A 24,204-nucleotide genomic window follows, 5' to 3' on the forward strand; every position below is an offset into this window, starting at 1 on the left:
ATTCCGTACAGATTTCTTGGTGACAAGTTTTGACACTTTTTTCCAATCTTTTTCGAACTGTTGAATGGTTTCGGCTGCCGAGACATGTTTCCTAAGATGTGCCTTCATTAATGCCCAAAATTCCTCAATTGGTCGAAGTTATGTGCAATTTGGTGGATTCATGTCTTTTGGGACTAAAGTGACATTTTTGGTAACATTATTCTACCGTTGATTGCGAGTAGTGGCAAGAAGCAAGATCTGGCCAGAAGACAACAGGATCCTTGTGGCTCCGAATCATAGATAGAAGTCGTTTTTGTAAACATTACTTGATATATATTTCGCTGTTCATTGAAGCAGTGGTGATGAAGGGTTTCGAAATCTTACCGCAGCTACAAATTGCTTGCCAGACCATAGCTTTCTTACCAAATTTTTCGACTTCAATCGATGTCTCGGACTGGTTTAACACTTGCCCTTCTCGCACCTTATAATATAGAAGTCCTGGCAAGGATTTGTAATCGAGTTTCACGTAGATTTCGTCGTCCATGATTATGCAGTTCAAATTTACAGTAACAATCGTATTGTACAGCTTTCGAACCCTCGACCTGATCGATGTTTCTTGTTTTGGACTACGTTCTGGTTGTTTCTGCTTCTTATAGGTTCGAAGATTCAAACGTTTTTTAGCACGAAGAACACTTGACTTCGAAGTGCCCACTTTTTTGGTTTATCCTCAAAAGTGTTATCCTCACCGAACTTCCTGGTTGCATTTCGCACGGCTTTTTCACTTACTCCTACGATTTTTGCTATCTTTCTCAGAGACAGTCCGCGTTCTGTGCACCATTTGTACACAATTTTTCGACGTTGATATGCTGAAAGTCCACGCATTTCGAAACAAACTAATGAAAACGAATAAACAACTGCACAGGTGGTTAGAGAAGTGTGTAAACAACAGGACGCAGCCAAAAAATTGACAGATTCTGAACCATTGCGAAATGGCAGCGGTTTTTGGTTGCGTCTATACTTTTTGGGACAGTCTTTATGATTGTTAGAAAAACTCCCAAGTCCTTTCACCCAGTAATAACTAAGCGTTATCTAGATCTGGATTCTGGTTCTGAACACTGAATTAGAATATTGATCTATCAAAAAGGTTTCTGGATCAGAATACTGAATCTGAACGTGGATTCTTGAAAGAGATTCTTTATCCGAACATGCATTCTGAATTTGAAGCAGAATTCAGTACTTATATTCATAACATGGATCTGGATTCTAGACATGGAGTTAGATTGTGAATCTGAACTCCTGACAGAGACCTTAACCTAGATTCTGGACCAGGATTCTGAGCCAGAATTCTGTTTTTTAAACTTCTGACAGAATTTCCAAAACTAAACTGTAAACCTATTTTGCACTTGAACTGTGAGTCTGAATTGGATTCTGGGCTTGAGTTCTCTAGAATTGCTCAGTTCCAAATTTGAAACTAAATTATTGACAGAGATTCTAAACATAGACCAGGATTCCGAATCAGGACCCTGGAGTTGGATATCCGACAAGGTTTCTGGATCTGAATACTAAATCTGGACAGAGACTCTGAGCCTGTGATAGAAATCTACACTTGAGTACTGAGCATGGATTTGAATCCTAGACCTGAACCTGATTTCTTGGCTTACAGAGTTTACAATGAAGGTTTCGGGTATGAATCTGGAGCAGGATTCTAGAGCTGGATTCAGGATTTCAAACAAGATTTTTACTCAAATGGGAATGTACCAGAATCGTGAACCTGGAACTTGATCCTGATTTTGGATTCTGAACCTGAATCTGGATTCAGAATCATAACTCAGGACTTGCATTCTGGGCCAAAATTTTTAAGCATGATTAAGGACCTGGTTTCTGGATCTGATTTCTGGACCTGCATTCTGAAGTTGGATCCTGATTCTGTATTCTGAAACTGATACAGAATTCTTGATTTGGATTCTGAATCTGGATCTGGATTCTGTACATGGATTCTAAGCCAAGATCTGGACCTGAATTGAGTAACTTGACCTAACCTCTGAGCATGTGTTTGTGATCTGAGTGCAGAATCTGAATTCTGAACCTAAAATCGGGACTATGATTCTGGACCGGAATTCTTAGTCTGGATATGGATTCTGAATTTTGAAATTGGACTCAGATTCTGGACCAAAATTATTGACAGAGATTTTTCACCTGAATCTGAATTCTGCATCAGGATTCTGGAATTTAATATCCAATCTGGACTTGAACTTTGGTTCTGGGCCGGAATTCTGACCCCGGATCAGCTTCTGACAGAGTTTTTAAACCTAAAACTAAATCCTGAATCTTGACTCTTCACCTGAATTCTGGACTTTAATTCTGGACCTAGTTTCAGAACATGGACCTAGCTTCTTGAACGAAAATCGGAATTCGAATTTGAATTTTGGACCTGGGTTATAGACCTGAACTGCTGACAGGGATACATAGATTTTCGTGTGTTCTGGACATAAGTTATGATCTAGATTCTGGGTGGGAATTCCTGACAGAAGTTTTAGAGCTGAACCTAAATTCTGAACCGGGAAGCAGGATTCTGGGTCTGAATTCCGAACATGAATCTGAATTCTGTATCTGACCTCAGGATTCTGAATAACTCCGAAAATCATTCTGACTATCTGAATTCAGAACGTGGACCTGATTTTTTTCTGTATTTTGTATGAATTGAATTTGTAATATAGACATTATATGAATTTCTAATGAAACATTGAAAATTTTTACGCCCATTCTTATTCGACCAATTCTTGGTTAAATCTTCTAACTTTCGTTATTTTTCTCACAAATCTCACAAGAATTGTATGATGCACTAATTACATCATTTTTGCAACTGATAGATTGGAATGGAATTGGTTTTCGCAATGATATATTACCCATAACTCTATATAAATTTGTCATGAACACATTTTACTCAGGGCCTTTCTCAGAAAGATTTTTTAAGTATCGAAGCCCACTATTTGCTACTCATTGCCCACCTGTTAACAATTTTGAGTTTACTACCCACTGAAAATGAGGTAATGCCCACTAGTGGGCTGTAGGGACTAGTTTGGGAATCACTGATCTAGAGGGTCGAGAAATTTCGTCAAAACCCGTTTCATCAAATGGGTCATTCAATCGAATTTATTATCTTTCTTTTTTTTATCCACTTAGTGGTGTAATGTTTTCACGCGAAAGTGAAAAGCACTTTTTTGTAGTTTTTGATCGATATTCTCAAGCTGGAGACCGGGACATTAGTGTTTCTTTGTTCCGATTATAGAGGTCTTAAACTTAATATCATTCGCCACTTCGGGCCAGAAAAAGTACGGGTGTGTAATGATAGAGACATAACTGGATGTCGTGAATACGAATAAAACTGACACGATTTCTTTATACTTTCGAATTCGAATTGATAGTTGATCGATTGTGTGAATTGTGGAACTTTCCACCTTTTCACTACCAGAATTTTAAACGATTTTTGACTTATTATTCCGTTCAGTTGAAGATATGTACCTGACTACCTCAAAATCGTCGTCCTTGCGCGAAAAATCCAAGTGAAAGTAAAAAGTTTTCTGCGTTGTTTTCAAATTTTGAAAAAAAAAAATTACTTTTTGAGTTATTTGTGGCTATCTCACACTCTTCAAAATATTATCCTAAATTCCTGATAATATTTTTGATAAAATAGTGAAAGAATTATGTTGCTGTCGTTAATACAAGTCGAGATATTCACGTATAAGTTCTGCCCATTCTTCCGTATGGCTAATTTTGAAAAGGCGCCCCATAGTAAAGTAAGTCGTATTCACGACAAAACTCTAGACCTATGTTCGGGGTTGGGATTCAAACCCAGGTGGGCTGCATGAAAGGCATCGACTAGCCCATCACGCTATAGCCGTCCCCAGGACTTTAGTTTGTAAAGTCAGATTTGTAGATTTTCTACGTTTTCTTTTGCATCTCCACTCAGAGATTCTGGAACCGGAAGTTGAATCCGAATAGAATTAAACTGTAGCTTACAAGATCGTAAAACTTTTTATTTAAACCTAAGTTTATGAAAGTTTTCTAGGAAAAGCGAAATTTGTTCTATTTAGGAGTATTCGACCTCATTTTCCGGTAGAACCAAAGTATGCTTTTTGTACCCGTCAGGCACGTACAAGAACGGATAATTATAAGATTTTACCAACCAGTTTTAACCCGCTTCTTTTTGCAATCTATATTTTTTCGGAGGTCTAAAGTCGGTTTTCACAGTGATAACAATCAATGTCAACATTAAATGAAATGGTACTGGATGACCAAAAAGTGCCACGAGGATCAGTACCGAGCAAACATATCATAGTTTTAGCAAGATTCTGCAGTTGAAAAAGATGTCCTGCCGCTGGATGCAGCACTTGCATACTCAGGATTAAAAAAAGATGAACGCAAGCACACTTTGGAAGCATGCTCGTCTATGCTGACGGTGATGGTGTCGGTTGGTTACTGTTGACGAAGTCTAGATGCATTATTATACACCAGAGAACAGAATGATCAACCAACAATAGACTGAAATCAGCATGAGTGCTCCGAAGCGGCCTAGGGAGACTAAATTGGGCGGAATGGTTATGAAGTCGGTTCTTTGGGCTTGCCTTGGTATACTTTTCGTGGACTACCTCGAAAAAAGAAAAACACCTTCGACAGCAGGTATAAGTGTGCATTATTGGAGCGAGACAATGCACAGATACACAAGAGCATAGTGTGAGCTTCGTTTTGGAGTTCTGACCACTACTTCCGGAACCTGTTCCGAAACCGGAAGTCGGTTTCGGTTGAAACAGCATACAAGTCTATGAAACAATAAGACCTTTCAGTAGAATCCATTCTTACTATTTTGCAAACCGTCCTAGTTATCTCTGGGAAATTTAAGTGAGTTCCGTTTTGGTGTTTTTGACCACCACTAAGAACATTTTTCTCTTGTATCGTCACTCCCAATGACGAATTTAAATTTCTATACTCATCACCTTGTACAACACATGGATCAATAAGTCCCGAGACTAAAGCAGAGATGGCGCTCGTAGTAAACCACGTTCTTCTAGAGTACTAACCTTTGCTTGAAACGGGTCAAAATTTTAAGTCGATCCGACCAGAAACAGCTGAGTTATCAAGGTTGGAGTAAAGTCGTTTTGTAGTTTGTTTAAAAAATGGAAAAAAACCGAGCTTCGTGTTTTGATAAAACATTGTTTTTTAATGGATAAAAACACCATGCAAGCAAAACAATGGATTGAAAAATGTTATCCGGACTCTTTTTCCGGAACCAGAAGTCGAACCCGAACTATGGGTCTATATGGTAAAATAAATGTATAAAATCAATCGCTTCCCTTTAACACACAGAATTTCTTGCTTCAATCCCTCATTGTCTAATCCAAAATATGTGAGTACATATTTACTGAAATTGTCAATTACTTGCACTCACTCTTCAAAAAAAAAAACCTATTTTAATCCACCTAGTGGTGTAATGATGCCTTTCTCATATTACTCATTACATCATGAATATAATCGTGAAATTCGCAAAAACAACTGTTTATTGAATAGGAATAGGATAATTTGTTCGGAACAAATCTCACAAACTTTATAAATCCTGTTTAACCTGTAGTTCCGGATCCGAAAGTAGTATCCACAACAAATTAAGGAATTCCGTATGAAACGGTAAGACTTTTCTTTTGAACCTATAAGTTTGTAAAAATCTATTCGGCCATCTCCAAGAAAAGTGAGTGAGATCCTCTTTGCAGTTTCTAATCACAATTTCCAATTCTCCCGAAACCGGATTCAGATGAACGGAATAGCCGAAGTTGGTTCGTTTGCTACCAACAAATATGACCTACAAATTGGAACAGTTTTGAACGTAGTTAAACTTATACTTACTATCTCATGCTCTATTTCGTTTAAACCAATTAAACTAAATCTAACGAAACGAACCTGCGTTTCTGTTACTACTGCGTGCTAAACAGCATGAATCAGCAGCTTGAAACATGTAGTTGGATTGTTATTATTATTATTGACATCACTACACAACGTGTACGTAAGCACGCCTTGTTCGTTTTGTGTTTTCTTCTTCTTTCGGTGTTGTACATATTGTCACTCTATATGGCGATTTGAAAACTTTGACACTCATCGCCCTGTAACTGCGGAACCGGAAGTCGGATCCAGATGAAATTTCACAGTAGGTTTAAAGACAGTATGAACTTCAATTCAAATCAAGATTTGTGAAAATCGGTTCAAGCATCGCAGAGAAATCGAAGTGAATTTAGTTTTAGGAGTTTTTCTTCTCCACTTTCGGTGCTCTCGGAACAGGAAAAGAGGGGACCAGTAGTGCCGAATTAAGTTTTTATATGCCCACAAACTAACAAGCTCTGCAAACTAGAAGAATTTATCAGACAGTTTTATGGGATTTGTACCTGTTTTTAACCATCGTTCGTGGAAAAATACTAATAAAATTGGTAATTTTCCACTTATCACGCTTTAGTTCCGGAACCGGAAGTCGGATTCAGATAAAATGTTTCACAAATTTTTAGGATATTATAAGACCTTTCATTTGAATCTAAGTTTGCGAAAATCGGTTGAGTTGTTCCAGAGATAATTGAGTGTAAACTTTTTCTCAAATTTTCACATATTACCATATAACTCCGGAACCGGAAGTCACATTCAAATGAAATTCAATAGCAAGCTGTGGGACTATAATACCTTTTATTTGAATCTTAGTTTGTGAAAATCGGTTCAGCCATCTCTGAAAAAAGTGAGTGCATATTTTTTTCACTTTTTTGGTACATATCATCCTATATCTCCGGAACCGGAAGTCGGATCGGAATAAAATTCAATAGCAGGCTATGGGACTATGAGACCTTTCATTTGAATCTTTGTTTGTGAAAATCGGTTTGGCCATCTCTGAGAAAAGTGAGTGCATATTTTTGTTACATACACACACACATACACACACACACACACACACACACACACGGACATTTGCTCAGTTCGTCGAGCTGAGTCGAATGGTATATGACATTCGGCCCTCCGGGCCTCGGTTAAAAAGTCGATTTTCACAGTGATTGCATAGCCTTTCTATATGAGAAAGGCAAAAAAGAACAAAAAATAGTGAAGGCATAAGAATCATAAGTTAGATGCAATATTTCTTATTTGTGAACCCCTCCCGAAACGAAATCCTAGGTACGGGCCTGGTACACATCAACTTATAAGACCGGCAAAATGAAAGAACTTAACATTCAATGTTGAAGAATAGTATTTTTACAACGATTGTCATGAAAGTTGCACTTTTTCACTTACCGCTCTGTAATATTCGTCTCCGAATCAGTTTTGGATGTCTTCAAACAGCTTGTGAAGAGCAGTAGATGTTTTTTGACATGTCGTATGCCTTGCCCAAAACCCAGAGCAGTTTTCCGGGACCATAATCCGGATTCAATTTCAAGTGGTTTTGCGGTATCAGTGAAGTTTTACATTGTATTTCGTTCATTCTAACATAGAATTTGTTTTTTCTGATAACATTTTTGTGTCTTTTCAAAAAAGTCTTTCAGAAGTTTTGTAACCGGTTCCAGTACCCTCTGGGATGGTGCCAAATGATTAGTTTATTCAAATTGATGCGTTTCAGTAAATCTTGCACATTTCAGATTGTTAAAGAACTGTTCCCATATACATTTTTAGTTTTTTAGATAGAATACCCCAAATTGCAAAACCGACCTACCCCAAGGCGATCTGGAATAACACCGGTGTTTTTGGACCATATCAACACCGATTAAGGCAGAATGAAATTAAAGAATACCCGGGTTTTCTGACACCAAATGCATCAAGATCGGTCAATTTATTTAGTAGTTACAAATTTTTGAAAAAAAACGATGAAAATCCCAACCCGATCGTTTGAATGTTAATTTCAAATATATTTTTATTCAGGCCTATTTGCGTACAAGCTTTACGTAGCCGATTGTGCCGATTTTTTAAATAAAAGATATTTTTTTGTATTGGATCTCGTTGTCACCCTTTTTTAGAGAGAGAGGAGCTTCCATTTTCCTCCTTCGAGGATTTTTTCATATATTTGTCGTCAATCAAAAGTAGACTATATGATTAATTACAATAATCGTCTTAAATTAGTAAACTATTCTAAATAGATCACTAAATAATGTATAATTAATTATGAGTTAAATAATAATAATTGGCTTACCGAATAGAACTGAAATATTGCTTTAGTTTGTTTTTTGACAAAGTGAAATCGACTGCTTCTGAATGCTTGTTGTATACAGCCATCAATTGATTTATTGGCCCATTTTTTGCATAGTTTGTTCGCTGGTGGTTTGTAATAAAAATATTTCGATTTCTTCAACGCCGAGATGGTATGTAAAAATTTAGTTTGAACAGGAGTTGACTGGAATCTAGGCGATTCGAGACAATGTCATTTACAAATGAGACAATTGAAAATTCTCTGCGTTCTTTTAATGCTTGAATACTTATCAGCATACAGCGGGCTTTATATGACGGAAGAGGAAGTCCTGTCCAACCTAATTTACGAAGTGCAAATAACAAAAATTGTTTTTGAACTGATTCTATTCGATCTTCCCATGTGATTAAGTAAGGTGACCAAACTAAGCTACAGTATTCTAGTACTGACCGAACATAGGCAATGTATAATGTTTTGATTGTATACGGATCGTGAAAACAGTAACAAAATCGTTTTATGAATCCTAGCATGTTATTGGCTCTGTTTATGATTGTATTATAATGGTCAACTAAAGTCATTTCAGAATATAGTATTATTCCTAAGTCCCTAATTCTTTCGCATTTCTGAACTGTTTGACTTTCAAGAGTAACTATCAAGTCAGGTGTATTTCGTTTTTTACTGAATGTTATTCTACTGCATTTTTTAACATTTAGTTGAAGAAGACTTTTGTTACACCATGTATAAAAAGATAGAATTTCTTCTTGATAAACCTTGGCATCCTCACTTTTCTCTATTTCTAAAAATAGTTTTATATCGTCTGCGTATATTAGAATTTTTATTTTTTTTTAAAAGAAAGGAAATGTCGTTAACAAACTAGATAAATAAAAGAGGACCTAAATGAGATCCCTGGGGGACCCCGGAACTGACGTGAATGGGACTCGACTTTTTACCCTTAAATTTTACAATTTGTTGACGATTTGTTAGATAAGATTCCAACCAATTAAGAAGACCTGGTAAGATTCCCAATTTCTGTAATTTGAACATAAGCGTGGGTATGTCAACACGATCGAATGCTTTGCTGAAATCTGTATAAAGAGCTTCAATGTAATTTCCCTTGTCCATAGCGGTCAAGGTATAGTAGACGAATTCAAGCAAATTAGTAGTAGTGGAACGTCCTTTGAAAAATCCATGTTACATGTGAGTAATTCTATTTTTTATTTGACTAAGCAGTTTGTCATTAACGATCGCTTCAAAGAGCTTCGGAATGCAAGAAAGAATAGCAATCCTGCGATAGTTGCATATGTCTGCTTTTTCCCATTTCTGAAAATTGGTATAAGGAAAGAGTTTTTCCACGTATCTGGAAAAACTCCAGACTGAAGCGAATTATTAAAAAGGGGCACTTTGTTCGTGGCTCGTCTCATCATCCATTGCCGCATCGAAGGTATTGTTGTCGATTTCCGTCTTCTTTTCGTTGCTAGTTGCTGTAGATGCACCTTGTTGTATATTGGTTGCAATTGCTGGTTGGTTGGAGGGTAATTGTTGTTGTTTGTTTGTTGGTGTTTGTTGAAGGGTTGCTTCATTGTTGTTGGTGGCTATCACAGGCAGAGATGTCTATCTCCTCTGTGTGACGAAGAGCAAGCAAAATTTCTCCCCTCGCACTGACAACTTCAACGAGAGCTCTTCTCTTTCACATTTATACACCACTGTTGTGTAAGTGTGCACGCATCATGAGTGCGTTTGTTTATTTCCTTTTACCTCTTCCACTGAATCGCACCAAAGTGCTAGACCATTAGCTAATAAATTCTCTGAGGTGGATGCAGATACTTTCACAGAGGTGTACACGCCGGTGAGCCCTCTGCTGTATGGTTTTCGTAGATGAAGCGTGGACACGCAATATCAGCAAAATAAAACAATTTATCGTAAAATTTTCGGTTTTCCTTGCAAATTTTTCATAGCAAGGCCAGATCTACTCTCTATTAATTGAAGTTCACAGAAGTGTTCGCTCACCATCACGCGCCGGTGGTCACTTGGGTGTATTTAGACGAGAGCGCGTGTGAGCGATTCATGCGAAGAGAATGTGTTTCACTCGCGCCAGCTGCTTTAACCACAAGCACACACTCAAATGCTGTCTATTCGACACTGAGAAGAAGTGCGCTTTCCTCTTTGTGCGGTGCTTCGTTTTCTGGATCCTCGGTGTGGCAAAAATCTGACTCTAGCGTGTATCTCTCTGGTGAAATGCCATCTCTGATCACAGGTGTACTGTGTTTGCTTGGGGTTAGTGTGAAGGAAGTACCGTTGTCCTTTGGTGCAGTTGTCTCCTTGTCTAGTTTATCCCATGGCTTACCGTAGTGAACAACTTTTTGGCAATATTGACATGTGGCCATTTGATTGTCATAGGTAACAAGTGATTTGCACGGGATTTTTTGTTTCCTGACCGAAAGTCACATAAGAAGGTATAGGCTTCTTCAAGTGTATGCGTAATAAGCGTACGCCATTTAGAATACCGACGAAAAAGTTCTGGCACTTTTCTTTTTCGATAGAGAGATTCTCTCCGTATTGGGACATAGTTTTACGAATATAAGGATCGATGACGCTTGAGGGAAGATCATGCACACGCACTTCTATAGCACTATCTTCCATATATACTGGTATGTTGTACTTAATGTTTTCGTGCTCCACATAGTGCACATTATTATTGTCTTTTGCGAATTGAATTGCATCAAAGTGTTTATGAAACGGGATGTAAACAACATTATTTGTCTTATTGCATTGAAGTAAATGCACACGTTTAATGTCAAGATGCATTTGCTCCTTAAGCAAAGCTTCAAGTTCTCGTATCGAAGGTCGAATTTTTCACTGCTTGAAGTCAAGAATAATTGTATTTTTTTGTAGCGGTGGTTGCTTTTGTTCGTTTGGATAACTTATTTCGAAGTAATTCTATTGTTCACTACACAATACTGTACTTGGTTTCTTCCGTCCCGTACGTAAGCGGTTTTGTTTTATAGACTGACATGGATGAGATGAGAAAGCGAACTGAAAAATGCTGATATGATTCGGGTCCAAAAAAGGGAAATAGTATTAAATCCTATTAGATCCTATCAGATATCTGAAAGTTCCCATGGGCACGAATAAAATGATTTGAATTCTGAGTATAATAACGAATTTCTCACACATTCTTTTCTTTTCCTCAGACGGTACGTCGGACTCTTCGCGGCCATGTTTGAACAAGCACTGTATATTCGCAGCAAGTGAGATACTGCACTCGATCGACAGTTCGGTTAACCCGTGCGATGACTTCTACGCGTTTTCCTGTAATCAGTGGATTAAGAATAATCCCATACCGGACGGCAAATCGATGTGGGGAACGTTTGGTAAACTCGAGCAGCAGAATCAGTTGGTGGTCAAGAATGCCCTCGAACGACCCGAGACCGAACTGAAGTCGAAAGCCGAAAAGAAGGCGAAACTCTACTACCAGTCCTGCTTGGATGAGGACGAAACCATGGAAAAGCTGGGTGCTGAACCGTTGTTGAAACTGCTCAAGTCGATCGGTGGTTGGAATGTGACGGCCAATGCCAGTGGGTTCGATGTGAGCAAATGGTCTCTACAAAGGTCACTTCAAACTTTGCAAATCAAATACAATATGGGAGGATTGTTCGGGTGGGCTGTTGGTGAAGATGATCGAAATTCCAGTAAACACATCATTCAGGTACTGATCTGTTGAGATGTTTGTTCCGTAGAATGGGATTGGTATGTTTTCATTTTGTTTTTTGTTTACAGATTGACCAAGGTGGTCTCACGTTACCTTCACGAGACAACTACCTGAACAAAACGGCCAATGCGAAGATCTTGACGGCTTACCTGGATTACATGACGAAGGTGGCTGTTTTATTAGGGGCTGATGAAGCAGACGCACGTCGTCAGATGTCGGATATTGTTGAGTTTGAAACTAGATTGGCCAACATCACTACTCCTCAAGACATGCGTAGAGATGAGGAAGAGATGTACCACTTGATGACTCTGACGACCTTGCAAGAGAAGGCTCCGTTTATTAATTGGCGTGATCACTTTGAAGAGGCTTTTCGGTTGGTCAAAAGAAAAATCACCGAGAAGGAAAAGGTCGTTGTTTATGCTCCGGAATATCTGCAAAAGTTGAACGCTTTAATTCAGGAATATAATTCAACGGATGAGAAGAAAACGTATGCACTCTAGTATTTCATGTATTTCAAGTAATTGTAAAAGTTTTTGATTTCATTTACAGCATCCTCAACAACTATCTCGTTTGGCAAACCGTACGCACACTAACTGCATGTTTGTCGAAAGCTTTCCGTGATGCATACAAAGGTCTCCGCAAGGCTTTGATCGGTTCGGATGGAGGAGAAGAACCCTGGAGGTATTGTGTTAGCGATACTACGAACGTCCTAGGCTTTGCCATTGGTGCTATGTTTGTTCGTGAAGTATTCCACGGTGATTCGAAACCGCGGGCGGAGGAAATGATCAATGAAGTCCGTACTGCCTTTAAGGATAACCTAAATAGCCTAGTTTGGATGGACAACGAAACGAGGCAGTTGGCTAACGAAAAAGCTGATGCCATTTCGGATATGATCGGCTTTCCGGATTATATATTGAATGCAGAAGAGTTAGATAAAAAATACCAAGATTTGAATATCGATCCGAAGATGTATTTTGAAAACAATATTAACTTCAATATTTACAGTTTGAAGAAAAATTTAGAAAAACTTGACCAACCTGTTAACAAAACTCGATGGGGGATGACACCGCCGACAGTTAATGCTTACTATACACCAACAAAGAACCAAATAGTATTCCCAGCTGGGATATTGCAGCTTCCATTTTTCGATATGAAAAATCCCAAAAGTTTAAACTACGGAGCAATGGGTGTTGTTATGGGTCACGAGCTTACGCATGCCTTCGATGACCAAGGTCGCGAGTACGACAAACATGGTAATCTGCACCAATGGTGGAATAATAAAACCATCGAACGCTTCAAGAAACAAACTGAGTGTTTCAACAAGCAGTACAGTGTTTACAAGGTGAACGGTAAAAATCTGAACGGCAAACAAACCATGGGTGAGAACATTGCCGATAATGGAGGCCTGAAGGCGGCCTTTCATGCGTATATCAAAAGTGAGAAATTCAGCAGCTCCGATACGGACACTCTTCCACTTCCGGGACTGAATATGACTCACCGGCAGCTGTTCTTCATATCATTTGCCCAAGTTTGGTGTTCGGCGGTAACCGACGAGACGACAACCCTGCAGATCGAGAAAGATCCACACTCTCCACCGATGTACCGAGTGATTGGATCTCTGTCAAATCTTAGGGAGTTTGCGGACACGTTCAAGTGCCCAGTGGGCTCGAGAATGAATCCAGAACGCAAATGTGAGGTATGGTAAAAGACTGTTAGGATAGCGTGGCAACTCTTTGCTTGCTTAGTATAAATTGAAGAAGGATCAATTCCGATGGTTGCATGTAATCCTGTTAATATACATATTTTATTTACAACTCAATGTGTACAAAAGAGATTTACGTTTGCTGCTTCTGTTAGGTTTTAGTTTTATATTCTTTTTAATGTAAAAAAAACTATCTGCGATGCCAAAAAAACATTAATCTATGTGAATATCTAGTGTAGACTGCTACCTACCCCTGCTGAAATTTAACATAATCCCTAAATATTACCGGAATAGTGATAGGAGAGACCTACCTACATGTGACAGTTGAAGCTACCAGGGAAGCGTATTGACATTTTGAACAGTTACTATAAATGTGATTCAAATCAAAACGTGTCGTGCCGTGAGGAGTGCGCATTTCGACACAGATCGTCTATTTAGTAGAAAATTAATAGTAAATTAAACACACAGAGGGGTGTAACAAACGAAGGTCACGATTAACAGAGAATCAAATTTTCTACGTAACATTTAACTACTGTACCATGAAATCGTGTTTTAAAGTATTTCTGAAAAGACATTCGGTTCCTTGTGAAAATCAGGAAACATTCTATTAGTGCAATTTATTTAGTTCTAATGGTCTATATGATTATATGTTTGAATAACAAACTGACAACTTGTAAGTTGGAAGCACAATTTAATACGACTTGAATAATAATAAATTTCAAAAATCTGTATATTGGGCAAATGTCTTTTTTGAATCCGAAAAAAATATCATATCACAACTTATATATAGGGCATTTCACGCAAAATCAGCTACCCAAACATTATTTTTTCATCTAACTTTTTTCCGGCTAAGAACTCGAAATTATTCGAGATCGTAAAATGTCTGTCTGTGTGTGTGTGTTTTTTCCTTCCAACCTCCCTCAGCAGAGAAAACCGATTGAAAAAACTCTGCTACACATATATGCCTCGATCCCCCTGCACAGTGGTTTGAATCGACAAAAACGTGAACTTAATTCTCTAGCCGTTAAACCGTTGATCCGATACACATAGTTCCTTTGGAGAACTCATTCACAAAATTATACCTCGTAATTTGATCACAATAAAAATGTGCAAAGCCTACTACGATAAAAGTTCATTTCAACAACTTTTTTCCCTTAAGAGATAGAAAAACGATGTCTTCTACAAAGTTTTAGAACTTCTAACGAGAAAAAACTTTGCCGAAGGAGCTACAGGTCTAACGCAAAAAGTTTCGGATATATGAAGCATTTTCGTTTGAAACCATTTAAAATCAATTTTTTGTACATAACTTCTTTCGCAATTATTTTCAGTGTCTACTATGTTCGAGACAATTACTAAAAACATAAAATTACACATTTTCGTTGAAGATTGTGTACGGTTTAGCCTTTTCCTTAATAAGTTATTTACCATTTAAACTTTTATATGCACTAACTTTAACTACTAATAGGAAGCAGGGTCGGCACCAAAAGGCAAATACATATACTTTTTGGAAAGCTTAAATCAAGTAATATAAAGTTACGAAGTGTGTAGGGTGGCCTTTTTGAATTGTGTGAATGAGACAACAAAATATAGAGAGCTTTTTGACCATTTTCTTAGAAAAAACATTTACTAAAACGATTATTTTTGGTTTATTAAAAGGTGCTTTGTAGGAAATGTTCAAAAATTGGAATCGGTCGTTAGTGTAGCTTTGGTGCAATGGTGTTATGATTGAATATAATTTCATGATGCATTCTTGTATGCAATTGATCAAACTAAAGAAGCATGTTAACGTTCTCATTAAATTTCGAAAAGTTGTACTTATTCTTTTAATAGAATATTCCTTATCCGTTCTCTTAATTCCAATCCAATTCATTTCAAGGGTGATATCTTACACCATTACCAGTACGCCCAAAAACATCGATTGAATTCAAGTCTTCTGCGATTAATTTCTATGTATTGAAATGTGTAAGTGTAGCCTGCTTGAAAGGCTGAATCCTTTTTGTAAAATCATGTCGTTCTACGAAATACGTCCTAATGAATTAAGCCATACACTGAAAAAAATAATGAAGTTCACACGATTTCTAAATAAGTAGTACTATGAAATGGACATCAGTTGAATAAAAAATTCGATTCAAAACCATTCTCGATGTAAAACTAAATTGGAATACATTAATTTCAATGAATATGACCGTTTATTTAATTGACGCTTAGTTTTACTTTTACAGTATATTGACAAATGAAGCACAAAGAAGTAACTATATAATAAATTTCTTGCTTCAAATATGCACTGTTGGTGTTGGTGAGAGCAGCGCGGCATATTATTTTTAAGAACACTAAAGAGTTGGTTGATAATACAAATTGCAATTTCTTGCAAAAGTTGTTGCCTAAAGGTAACTTATCGGTTGATATCACCAAAAACCGCATGATATGAAAATAAACAATTTTATTAATGTAAGTTTTCCTAAGAAAATGGTCAAAAAAGCTCTCTATATTTTGTTGTCTGATTCACACAATTTAAAAAGGCCACCCTACACACTTCGTAACTTTATATTACTTGATTTAAGCTTTCCAAAAAGTATATGTATGTGCCTTTTGGTCTGCGACCCTGCTTCCTATTAGTAGTTAAAGTTAGTGCATATAAAAGTTTAAATGTTAAATAACTTTTTAAGGAAAAGGCCAAACCGTACACAATCTTCAACGAAAACGTGTAATTTTATGTTTTTAGTAATTGTCTCGAACATAGTAGACACTGAAAATAATTGCGAAAGAAGTTATGTACAAAAAATTGATTTTAAATGGTTTCAAACGAAAATGCTTCATATATCCGAAACTTTTTGCGTTAGACCTATAGCTTCTTCGGCAAAGTTTTTTCTCGTTAGAAGTTCTAAAACTTTGTAGAAGACATCGTTTTTCTATCTCTTAAGGGAAAAAAGTTGTTGAAATGAACTTTTATCGTAGTAGGCTTTGCACATTTTTTATTGTGATCAAATTACGAGGTATATTTTTGTGAATGAGTTCTCCAGAGGAACTATGTGTATCGGATCAACGGTTTAACGGCTAGAGAATTAAGTTCACGTTTTTGTCGATTCAAACCACTGTGCCCTGGTACCACTGATGCGACTACTTCAGGGGGGGGGGGGGGGGGGGGGCAATGTGCTCCTGCACTCTTCTATTGCTGTGCTCAAGCACTTTTGGTCGCTTCTAATCCGTGCTCATGCACTTATCGTATTGCTCAAACTCTTCAAGCGATCCCAGCTTGCTTCTGTTGTTGACTGCCTCAACAGTTGCTGTGCGGTGTCGCAATGATTTAGGTTTATCTGAATTATCTCCATTACTGTTGACCTGCGATCGCCTTCTTATATGCAGGGCACTTGTATCCACCCGTCGAGTGGGCGTTTCCTTCTTCCGTAGTGCAGAGCGTGCACTTTGGCGCCTGCGAGTAGTCCTTCGCAATGTGTCCCTTCTCTCCGCATTTTCTGCATTGTTCAGATCTGTCTGGGCCTTTGCAGATGGCCGACATGTGTCCGAAGCCCATGCACTTGAAGCATCGCAAAACCCGTTTGCTGTCACTCCTTACTACTCGGGCGGCGACTCTCAGCGGGCACACCGAACAGCCAACTCGTACTTTGCCTATCTTCAGCAATTTGCTGGCCGCAGGCAACGATAGTCGAATCATCGCTGTTTGTGTGCCTTGGTGCCCCTTCATCAGCCGGATCGTTAGAACCTCTTCTCCCAATTCGCATTGCGTCTTCAGTACACTACCAAGCTCCTCTACTGTTGTGATCTCGTCCAGGTATCGGCATTCGATCGTTGCTTCCTGGCACAAAGCCTTCACGTTCCTGCCATCCCCGACGAGGTCGCCCAATGACTTGGCGAACTGCTCTCGGTAGGCAGAACTTTTAATCGCTGGATCCTTCTTCAGTTCAAACAGCATATCTTCTTGCTGAGTGCGCCTGGTTCTCACCACGTTCTCACCCAGTTCCTTCAGCTCCGGATCTTCTCGGACTTTCTTGAGGATTGCTGCGTACGACTGTTGGTCGTTTGCCTTGACCAGCAGGGTGTCTCCGATGTGTCTCTCCGGATGGGGTAGACGGCGTTCTTGCCAGCTCTCTTTGGATCTCCTTTTATCACGAACCGGCATTCTTCCCTTTTCGATCCGATTATTCCCTTTCGTTTCTTCCTTTTTGGACTGATTTTTCTTCTTCTCCTTGCGATTTATGGCGACGTTCCAATAGCCCTTGGTTCTCTCGTCGCTCGACTCCTCACTACCTTGAACATTCTTTGTCTTCTTCGGGTCTTCTTCCTTGCCTGGTGTTTCTCGACTCCGCTTGTTCGAGCTCTTATTTCTGTGTCCTTTCGGGGTCTCCTGCATTTCGATTGACGCTTCCACTGCCGCCACCTGCTCCAAGGCCAGCTTCAAAGCCTTTTCAGCAGACTCTGCTCTCTTCTGCGCCCTTTACGTATTCGTGCAGCTCGATGACCTTCCTGTTCACATCCATCATTGACACCTTGGGCCTCGCAAGTTGTAGGCCTTCTTGAGTGGTGCTGCTGCTTGGTGTAGGCACCGAAGGCCCTCCTTTAGTGCTGCCGCTAGGTGTGGACATTTGGCTCGTTACCCCTTTTGCTCTAAAGAGTCCATGTTGCCCACCTCGTGGCGTGACGCTGCTATCCGTTGCCGTGGTACTGAAAGTTTCTACCGGCGAACGTGTCAACCTACTGCTCCTTAGGAATGCGCTCGCATCCATATCATCTGCTACCTCCGTTGTGTTGTTATTTTGCTTCTTCTCCATCTGGTTGGGTCCCCCCTCCAAGCCGCTATCGTCGCCCGTCATAAGTAGTTGCCGTTGTGATCCCATGGTGATCTTTGCAAGCAGTGAGGCCATACTATGGTTGACACGGTCCTTTATGGGGAGCCGTGTTCAGAGCCGGATTGGCACTAGTCCGGAATGTTCAACTGAGCCTACTTCCACCGGCTAGGGTGGCGGGTTCGGAACGTACTAGGAGGCCTGCCAAGGTTTTAACGGGACGGGGGCAACCATTAGCCCACTCGCCGTTTCAGAGAGGTGTCACCCATTCTTACTAGGGTAGTGGAATAGCACGGCTGTCAGCTCTGTAGCGTCATGTAGTATATACGTATTCCTTGCTCGTGTCCACGTCCATGGGCTGCCAGTTTGCCATAATTAGGGTCTTACTGGCGTCGATCCTAATGTGCTGGTTGGCACTCCGGTTGTTTGGGCTAAGGCACTTTGGAAGCGGTGCCAGATCGCTTGTACGGAGTTACTTGCAGATGTATGGATTTTTGTGTGTGTGTGTGTGTGTGTGTGTGTGTGTGTGCAATTTCCGAAGATATTTGAACGCGCTCAATTTTCTCAGAGATGGCTGAACCGATTTTAACAAACTTATGCTCGTTTAAAATCTACTGTCGGGCCATTCATCAAGTTCAAAGATCAAATGCCTGTGACGTTTGGTTCCGCAGATATGATGGTATAAGTGACGTAACCGACAAAACACGTTGATTTTTACCGCTCTTATATATAAGTATGTCAATATTTTGGGATCACCTCTAATTTCGTAAAGCGCTAGTGCTCAAAAGTTTAAGCACCTCGAAAAATGTCTTCATGCAAAATTTGAACTAAATCGGACATGCGTAAGGGGTGCTGCCCGGTGGTATAGGTTTGACAATTTTCGATCTTGAAAAAGCACCATAGGGGGGAGTGAAATTTGCAAAATCGAAAAATTTTTTTGATGCCGAAACTCTTAAAACTGCATGGAACGTCGAAATTTAGTGACATCTAACAAAAATTTTTTTTTTGAAAAAATCAACTTTCTGGGACTTGATTTGTCCCAAAATGTTGATTTTTTCAAAAAACTTTTTTTCAGATGACACTAAATCTCGACGTTTTATGCAATTCTAAGCCTTTTGGAATCAAAATTTTTTTTTAAATTTCGAAAATTTCATGTACCCCCTATGGTGATTTTTCAAGATATATGAAAATTCCACTAAGTGGACTAAGAAGTGTTTTTGCCTCTCTCAATAGAAAGGTATTATTTTAGATTAGCATCACTCTTCTCATACAAATAGGAAGCGCAAATGTCAAGCACTAGTTTGGAGAAATGATGCTGACTGTGTGACATAAACACTGAAGCATGCTTTTGTGAATCAATCTGAATTAATTGGTGTCAAAAATGAACCAAAACTAGCGTCAGAATTTATTTCGTGAAATTATAAAAAAATTATGAGACTGCTTTGAAGAAAGAGAAAGGCATTAAAGGTTAAGAAGGGTTTTTATATCAAAATGTTACGTGGAATTCTCGAGACATGATTTTTTGAAGTATCACGTTTTCAAAAATGAGCCTTTTTTCAACAACCTGTACTGAAAAATCTAATAAAGATACAAAAATTCGTCCAAGACATGAAATGTGCGTCTTTTTCTCAGCTTTCAAATAAGCGATTCCATTTAACAACCTCTATAATTTATTTAATGAATAAAGTTAAAAGTTAATAAACAAAAAACAAATTTCAAACTTGGGCCTAATTTTTTTTTTTTAGTTTAAAAAAGAAGCCTTAGGGGTCTAACTCAATTTCGCGCAAAGTTTGAGAGTGGAAAGATTAATACTTTTGGAGCAGTGAATTTTTCAATCACGACCCGCACGCGCGGAGTGTACCGCAGCGCAACTCGCTCGAATACGGGCTTAGCATGTCGACACATGTCGCGCCACTGATCGAATCCTAACTTTGGTTGAAGATGTCCTTTCCGCAGTTCCCGTGCAGGGTTTGCCTTAGTGTACAGGTTTTTCACAAAACTGACACGTTATCAGCTGATTATCATAGGTAACCAACGATTTATAAGGATGGCTCCCGCCTTAACCACAAATTACATAAAATAGAATACTGTATTGTCTTTGTCTTTGTATTCGGAACAAATATTTTCTTTGGTGTTGGCTTCTAGTTAAACCTAAAAAAAGCCAAACAAGTTCGTAATAATTGACATGTATGTATGATGTATGACTCAAAAAATTTTGAAAAAAGGTAGAGATTTTTGACCTTTTGTCTGAGGCTTGCCAATTCAAGATTTTTTACTTTTTCTGTATATTTCAAGGTTACACTAGAAGATGCAAGTTTTATGAACACACAATCGAAAAATTTTGATTTCTTATTGTTACAGCAAGAGTTACATTTCCAACTAATTGATGACACTTGGTGCCTTTCTCATATAGAATGGTTATGCAATCACTTGAAAAACTCACTAGTGAAAATTGGCCCAAATCAAATAATCTCACTAGGTTTTCTCGGAGGTGGCTGAACCGATTTTGACAAACTTAAATTCAAACGAAAGGTCTCGTGGTCCCATACGGAATTCCTGAATTTTATCCGGATCCGACTTCCGGTTCCGGAGTTATAGGGTAAAGTGTGTTCAACATTGTACACCATCACTTAAACCGGCGAAACTAAAACCGTAAAAAATGTCATAAACTGGACTTTAAACCGTTATTCCCAATCTTAGGGTCAATTGCAAGGTCTTATGGTCCTACCAAAAATCACTGCATATTTTCGGATGCAACAAACATTTAAATCGTAATTAAGAGTGCGTACTAGTAGAGTTTGTATGTTATGTTAGCAGGTGGCTGTACGAACCGACTTTGATTATACCGGTTCTCGGGTTCCGGTGCCGGAAGTACATATAATAGTGAACCCACTTCGTTTTCTTAAGGATGACCTACGCAATCAAAGCACTGTTTTGTTCTGTATGTTATACATAAACAATCTCTTCGTTTCTTTCAAAACTCGATGATAAAATTTTTGAATAGAATACCACAATATTATATTTACATGAGAAATGTATCATTACAACACTAGGTGGATTGAAACAGGTTTTTTTCAAGAGATAGTGAGCAAACCTACTTCAAGTCAGAACGATTATTTTATTCCTTCTCTTTCGAATAATTATTTGAAAAAAAATACACTGAAACTGTTGATACCGACGGGCAGAAGCGAAAGTGTATGACACCGCTTATCGGTTTGAAAGTTGAGTTTTGGAGTGTTTCTCTGTATGGGAAAAGGGATATTATGGAGAACACTAAAAAAATCCTTTTAATTTTATTAACATTATGAGTTCAAACAATAAAGTTGAAACAAGATAGCATCTCAATAACCCTGGATCTGTTCACTTCCACACAATGGTCTCGATCCACGGAATAAATTTTGGTATTTTAATAAATCGAATTTTCGTGCATGTGCTACCAACAACGAGTCCCACTAAATAATTCATTCCATTTGCCGGACTTTGTATCATAATTGATGGAGCTAGCAGTTGATTAAAACATTTGAACTCTGGTTCACCTGTAAGTTTCGATGAGCCGGTTGCCGAATATAATAGTAATTTGTCCCAATCGAAGATTTCCTCACTCCACAGACAAACGAACTGACCGCTGGGTATCCTGCAAAGCAAGCAGTATTTAATTTCTCAACCAAATCGATTAATAGAGAACGATTAAAAATGACATCCTACGATACGTTCTGCTTCAGCTCAATTATAGCAAGATTGTTATCGTCGGTCGTACTGCGATAAAACTCTGGATGTTGATGGAAATCTTTTATCTCGTACGGAAGTGCCTGACCTTCGCTCTCGACAACAACGAATTGTTCATTTCCTCTGTCTGTCCCAGCGTCCGATTCGGTAGAGTAAAGTATTCAATTTATTATGTCTTCGTTTTTTTACCTCCATCGAATAATCATATATCAAGTAGTGAACCCACCTGAACTTTTATCGAGAATATTCCGTGAGCGACAGTCTGCCGTTGAGATTAGAAAGCGTTCACTTATCAATATAGCGAAACAATCAATCACACGCATGAATGGAGCGCCCCTCGCAACATACGCAAAGTGGGACAAATCCTGGAAGCCGTTTTTATGTTCTGCACATTCTGTAAGGAAAATGGAACAGTCATTGATGCCAGCGAATAAAAGAAGGAGTATGATTTATCTTAATACTTTTCTCGCTAATGCTTTGGAATGTCTCTGCCGGCGTTTCGGTGCTGCTTGGAATTATATGTTCCAGTGGATTCGTAGGTTCAACGATGAATCGATTCAAATCTGTAACTTTTTCTATCCATTCCACATACCGAGGAATGCTGACAAACCCAGCAAAACTACGGGGATTACATAATGAAGCAGTGTTTTCTCTCAGCCCAGTGAAGGAAACGACGCCTCGTGCAAACCACGTCTCGTTCACCAGCACTGCGAAAGCGCCCCCACTATCTCCGTTGCAGACATTCGTCCCTGGCAGTATTTTCCTAACTGGTTATATTTCATTGATTGTAACACAAATAAACTTTACCGTTTCTCAAACCAGCACAGAACATTCCATCGAAGAGAACATGCGAGAATAAATTTCTGTCACTATCCAGACATTCCAGGAAACTAACCATGGGTATTTTCGTCGCTTTCAGAGTGCTTGCCAGCGTGTCGTTTTCCGTTAAACCCCATCCGGCAACAGCTCCTACAAGTGCTTCACCTTCACCGTGTTCCTTGTTATTCCAAAGACAAATCGGTTGAACATGCTCATTGAACTCAGCTACTGTATGCAAAAGTAGCACCGCAATGTCATGCCGATGGGAACTGGCCGAGTAGTTGCCGTGCCGGTGGATCTTTTCCACTCGATGTTCTTGCGTAGTTTTACTCAACGTAAGTAGCTCGAACATCCCCAGACGCACCGACAGTCCAGACGGAGACAGTTCAAATCCATTGTGATTTGTAACGCAGTGTGCTGCCGTAATCGTGATACGGTCACTGATCAGAAATCCTCCACATATGTACGAACTTCTGAGTCGTTCCACAAGGTAGATTGCAGCATGCCAGGGAAACTCTCCGGATCGAGTCGTTTGACCTGCTGTGATCACTGCAATCGCGTTGACTGGGCGTTGTCCGCAGCGATGGCCATCTGTCACCAGACTAGTTACAAACGCGCTCTGTAACATAACGAGCAATAGAAGTAAGCGCATCGCAAATGTCATGGTTGCAGTTGTACTGAACTTGAAGCGGGGATACATGATCGCGTCATGAGCAGAACAAAACAAAACACGCATTTCACAACATAACATTACTGATAACACCACTGTGTTGAACTGTTGATAGTATCGGGAATACCTTCTTATTCGCGGGAATACAATTCACAAATATGGTCGATTCTGAATCACACTAGCGAAATTGTGGAGTTTTAGAGCAAATTCGTTTTTTGTTAGAACATTGGTAGCTTCCGTAATCATCCCCCGGTGAACGACTCTCCACAGCAGGCCCGAACCTAGGATTTTGCTTCGGGAGGAGCCAATTGACTTTAGCAGTTCCAAGAGCACCGAAAAACGAAGCGGCCAAGAGCGTCGGAACAGACTCACACCGATTTCTCTGATATTGCTTGGCCTATTTCACGAACTTATATTCAAATGATAGATCGTATGACATTTAATTTCATCGATATCCTACTTATAGTCCCAAAGTATCTATAATTTTAAATCGTCATTAGAAGTAACGATGCAACAAAAACAGAAAATTTTTCTCCACTTGAATCAATCCCGTATCAATTTTCACGTCTTATTAGTTAGTTTTTATAACAATTTGGTTTTACC

At 39.0% G+C, this 24,204-nt stretch overlaps 2 protein-coding genes across 7 annotated transcripts in view; one reads left to right on the top strand and one right to left on the bottom strand.

Annotated features, from left to right (window-relative positions):
• The window catches only part of LOC131427512 (neprilysin-3), a 28,851-nt gene extending 14,525 nt beyond the window's left edge, over positions 1–14,326 (top strand). For all 6 annotated transcript variants that reach the window (XM_058590765.1, XM_058590769.1, XM_058590770.1 and 3 more), the window contains exons 3-5: positions 11,365–11,879; positions 11,951–12,369; positions 12,432–14,326. In XM_058590765.1, the coding sequence (XP_058446748.1) occupies positions 11,365–11,879; positions 11,951–12,369; positions 12,432–13,587 (2,090 nt within the window). In that variant the 3' untranslated portion in view covers positions 13,588–14,326. The remainder of the gene's footprint in view (positions 1–11,364; positions 11,880–11,950; positions 12,370–12,431) is intronic.
• A 7,339-nt stretch (positions 14,327–21,665) lies between these two features.
• Positions 21,666–23,591, bottom strand: LOC131427515 (coagulation factor VII-like). Its single transcript, XM_058590777.1, has 5 exons — positions 22,920–23,591; positions 22,574–22,861; positions 22,339–22,506; positions 22,092–22,239; positions 21,666–22,020 (listed from the first exon to the last, which is right to left on the bottom strand). The coding sequence occupies exons 1-5, from the start codon at positions 23,581–23,583 to the stop codon at positions 21,747–21,749; spliced, it is 1,542 nt and encodes a 513-aa protein (XP_058446760.1). The 5' UTR covers positions 23,584–23,591; the 3' UTR covers positions 21,666–21,746.
• Between the last annotated feature and the right edge of the window lie 613 nt (positions 23,592–24,204).

This window comes from Malaya genurostris, chromosome 2 (assembly GCF_030247185.1).
Source record: "Malaya genurostris strain Urasoe2022 chromosome 2, Malgen_1.1, whole genome shotgun sequence".
Lineage (NCBI taxonomy): Eukaryota > Metazoa > Arthropoda > Insecta > Diptera > Culicidae > Malaya > Malaya genurostris.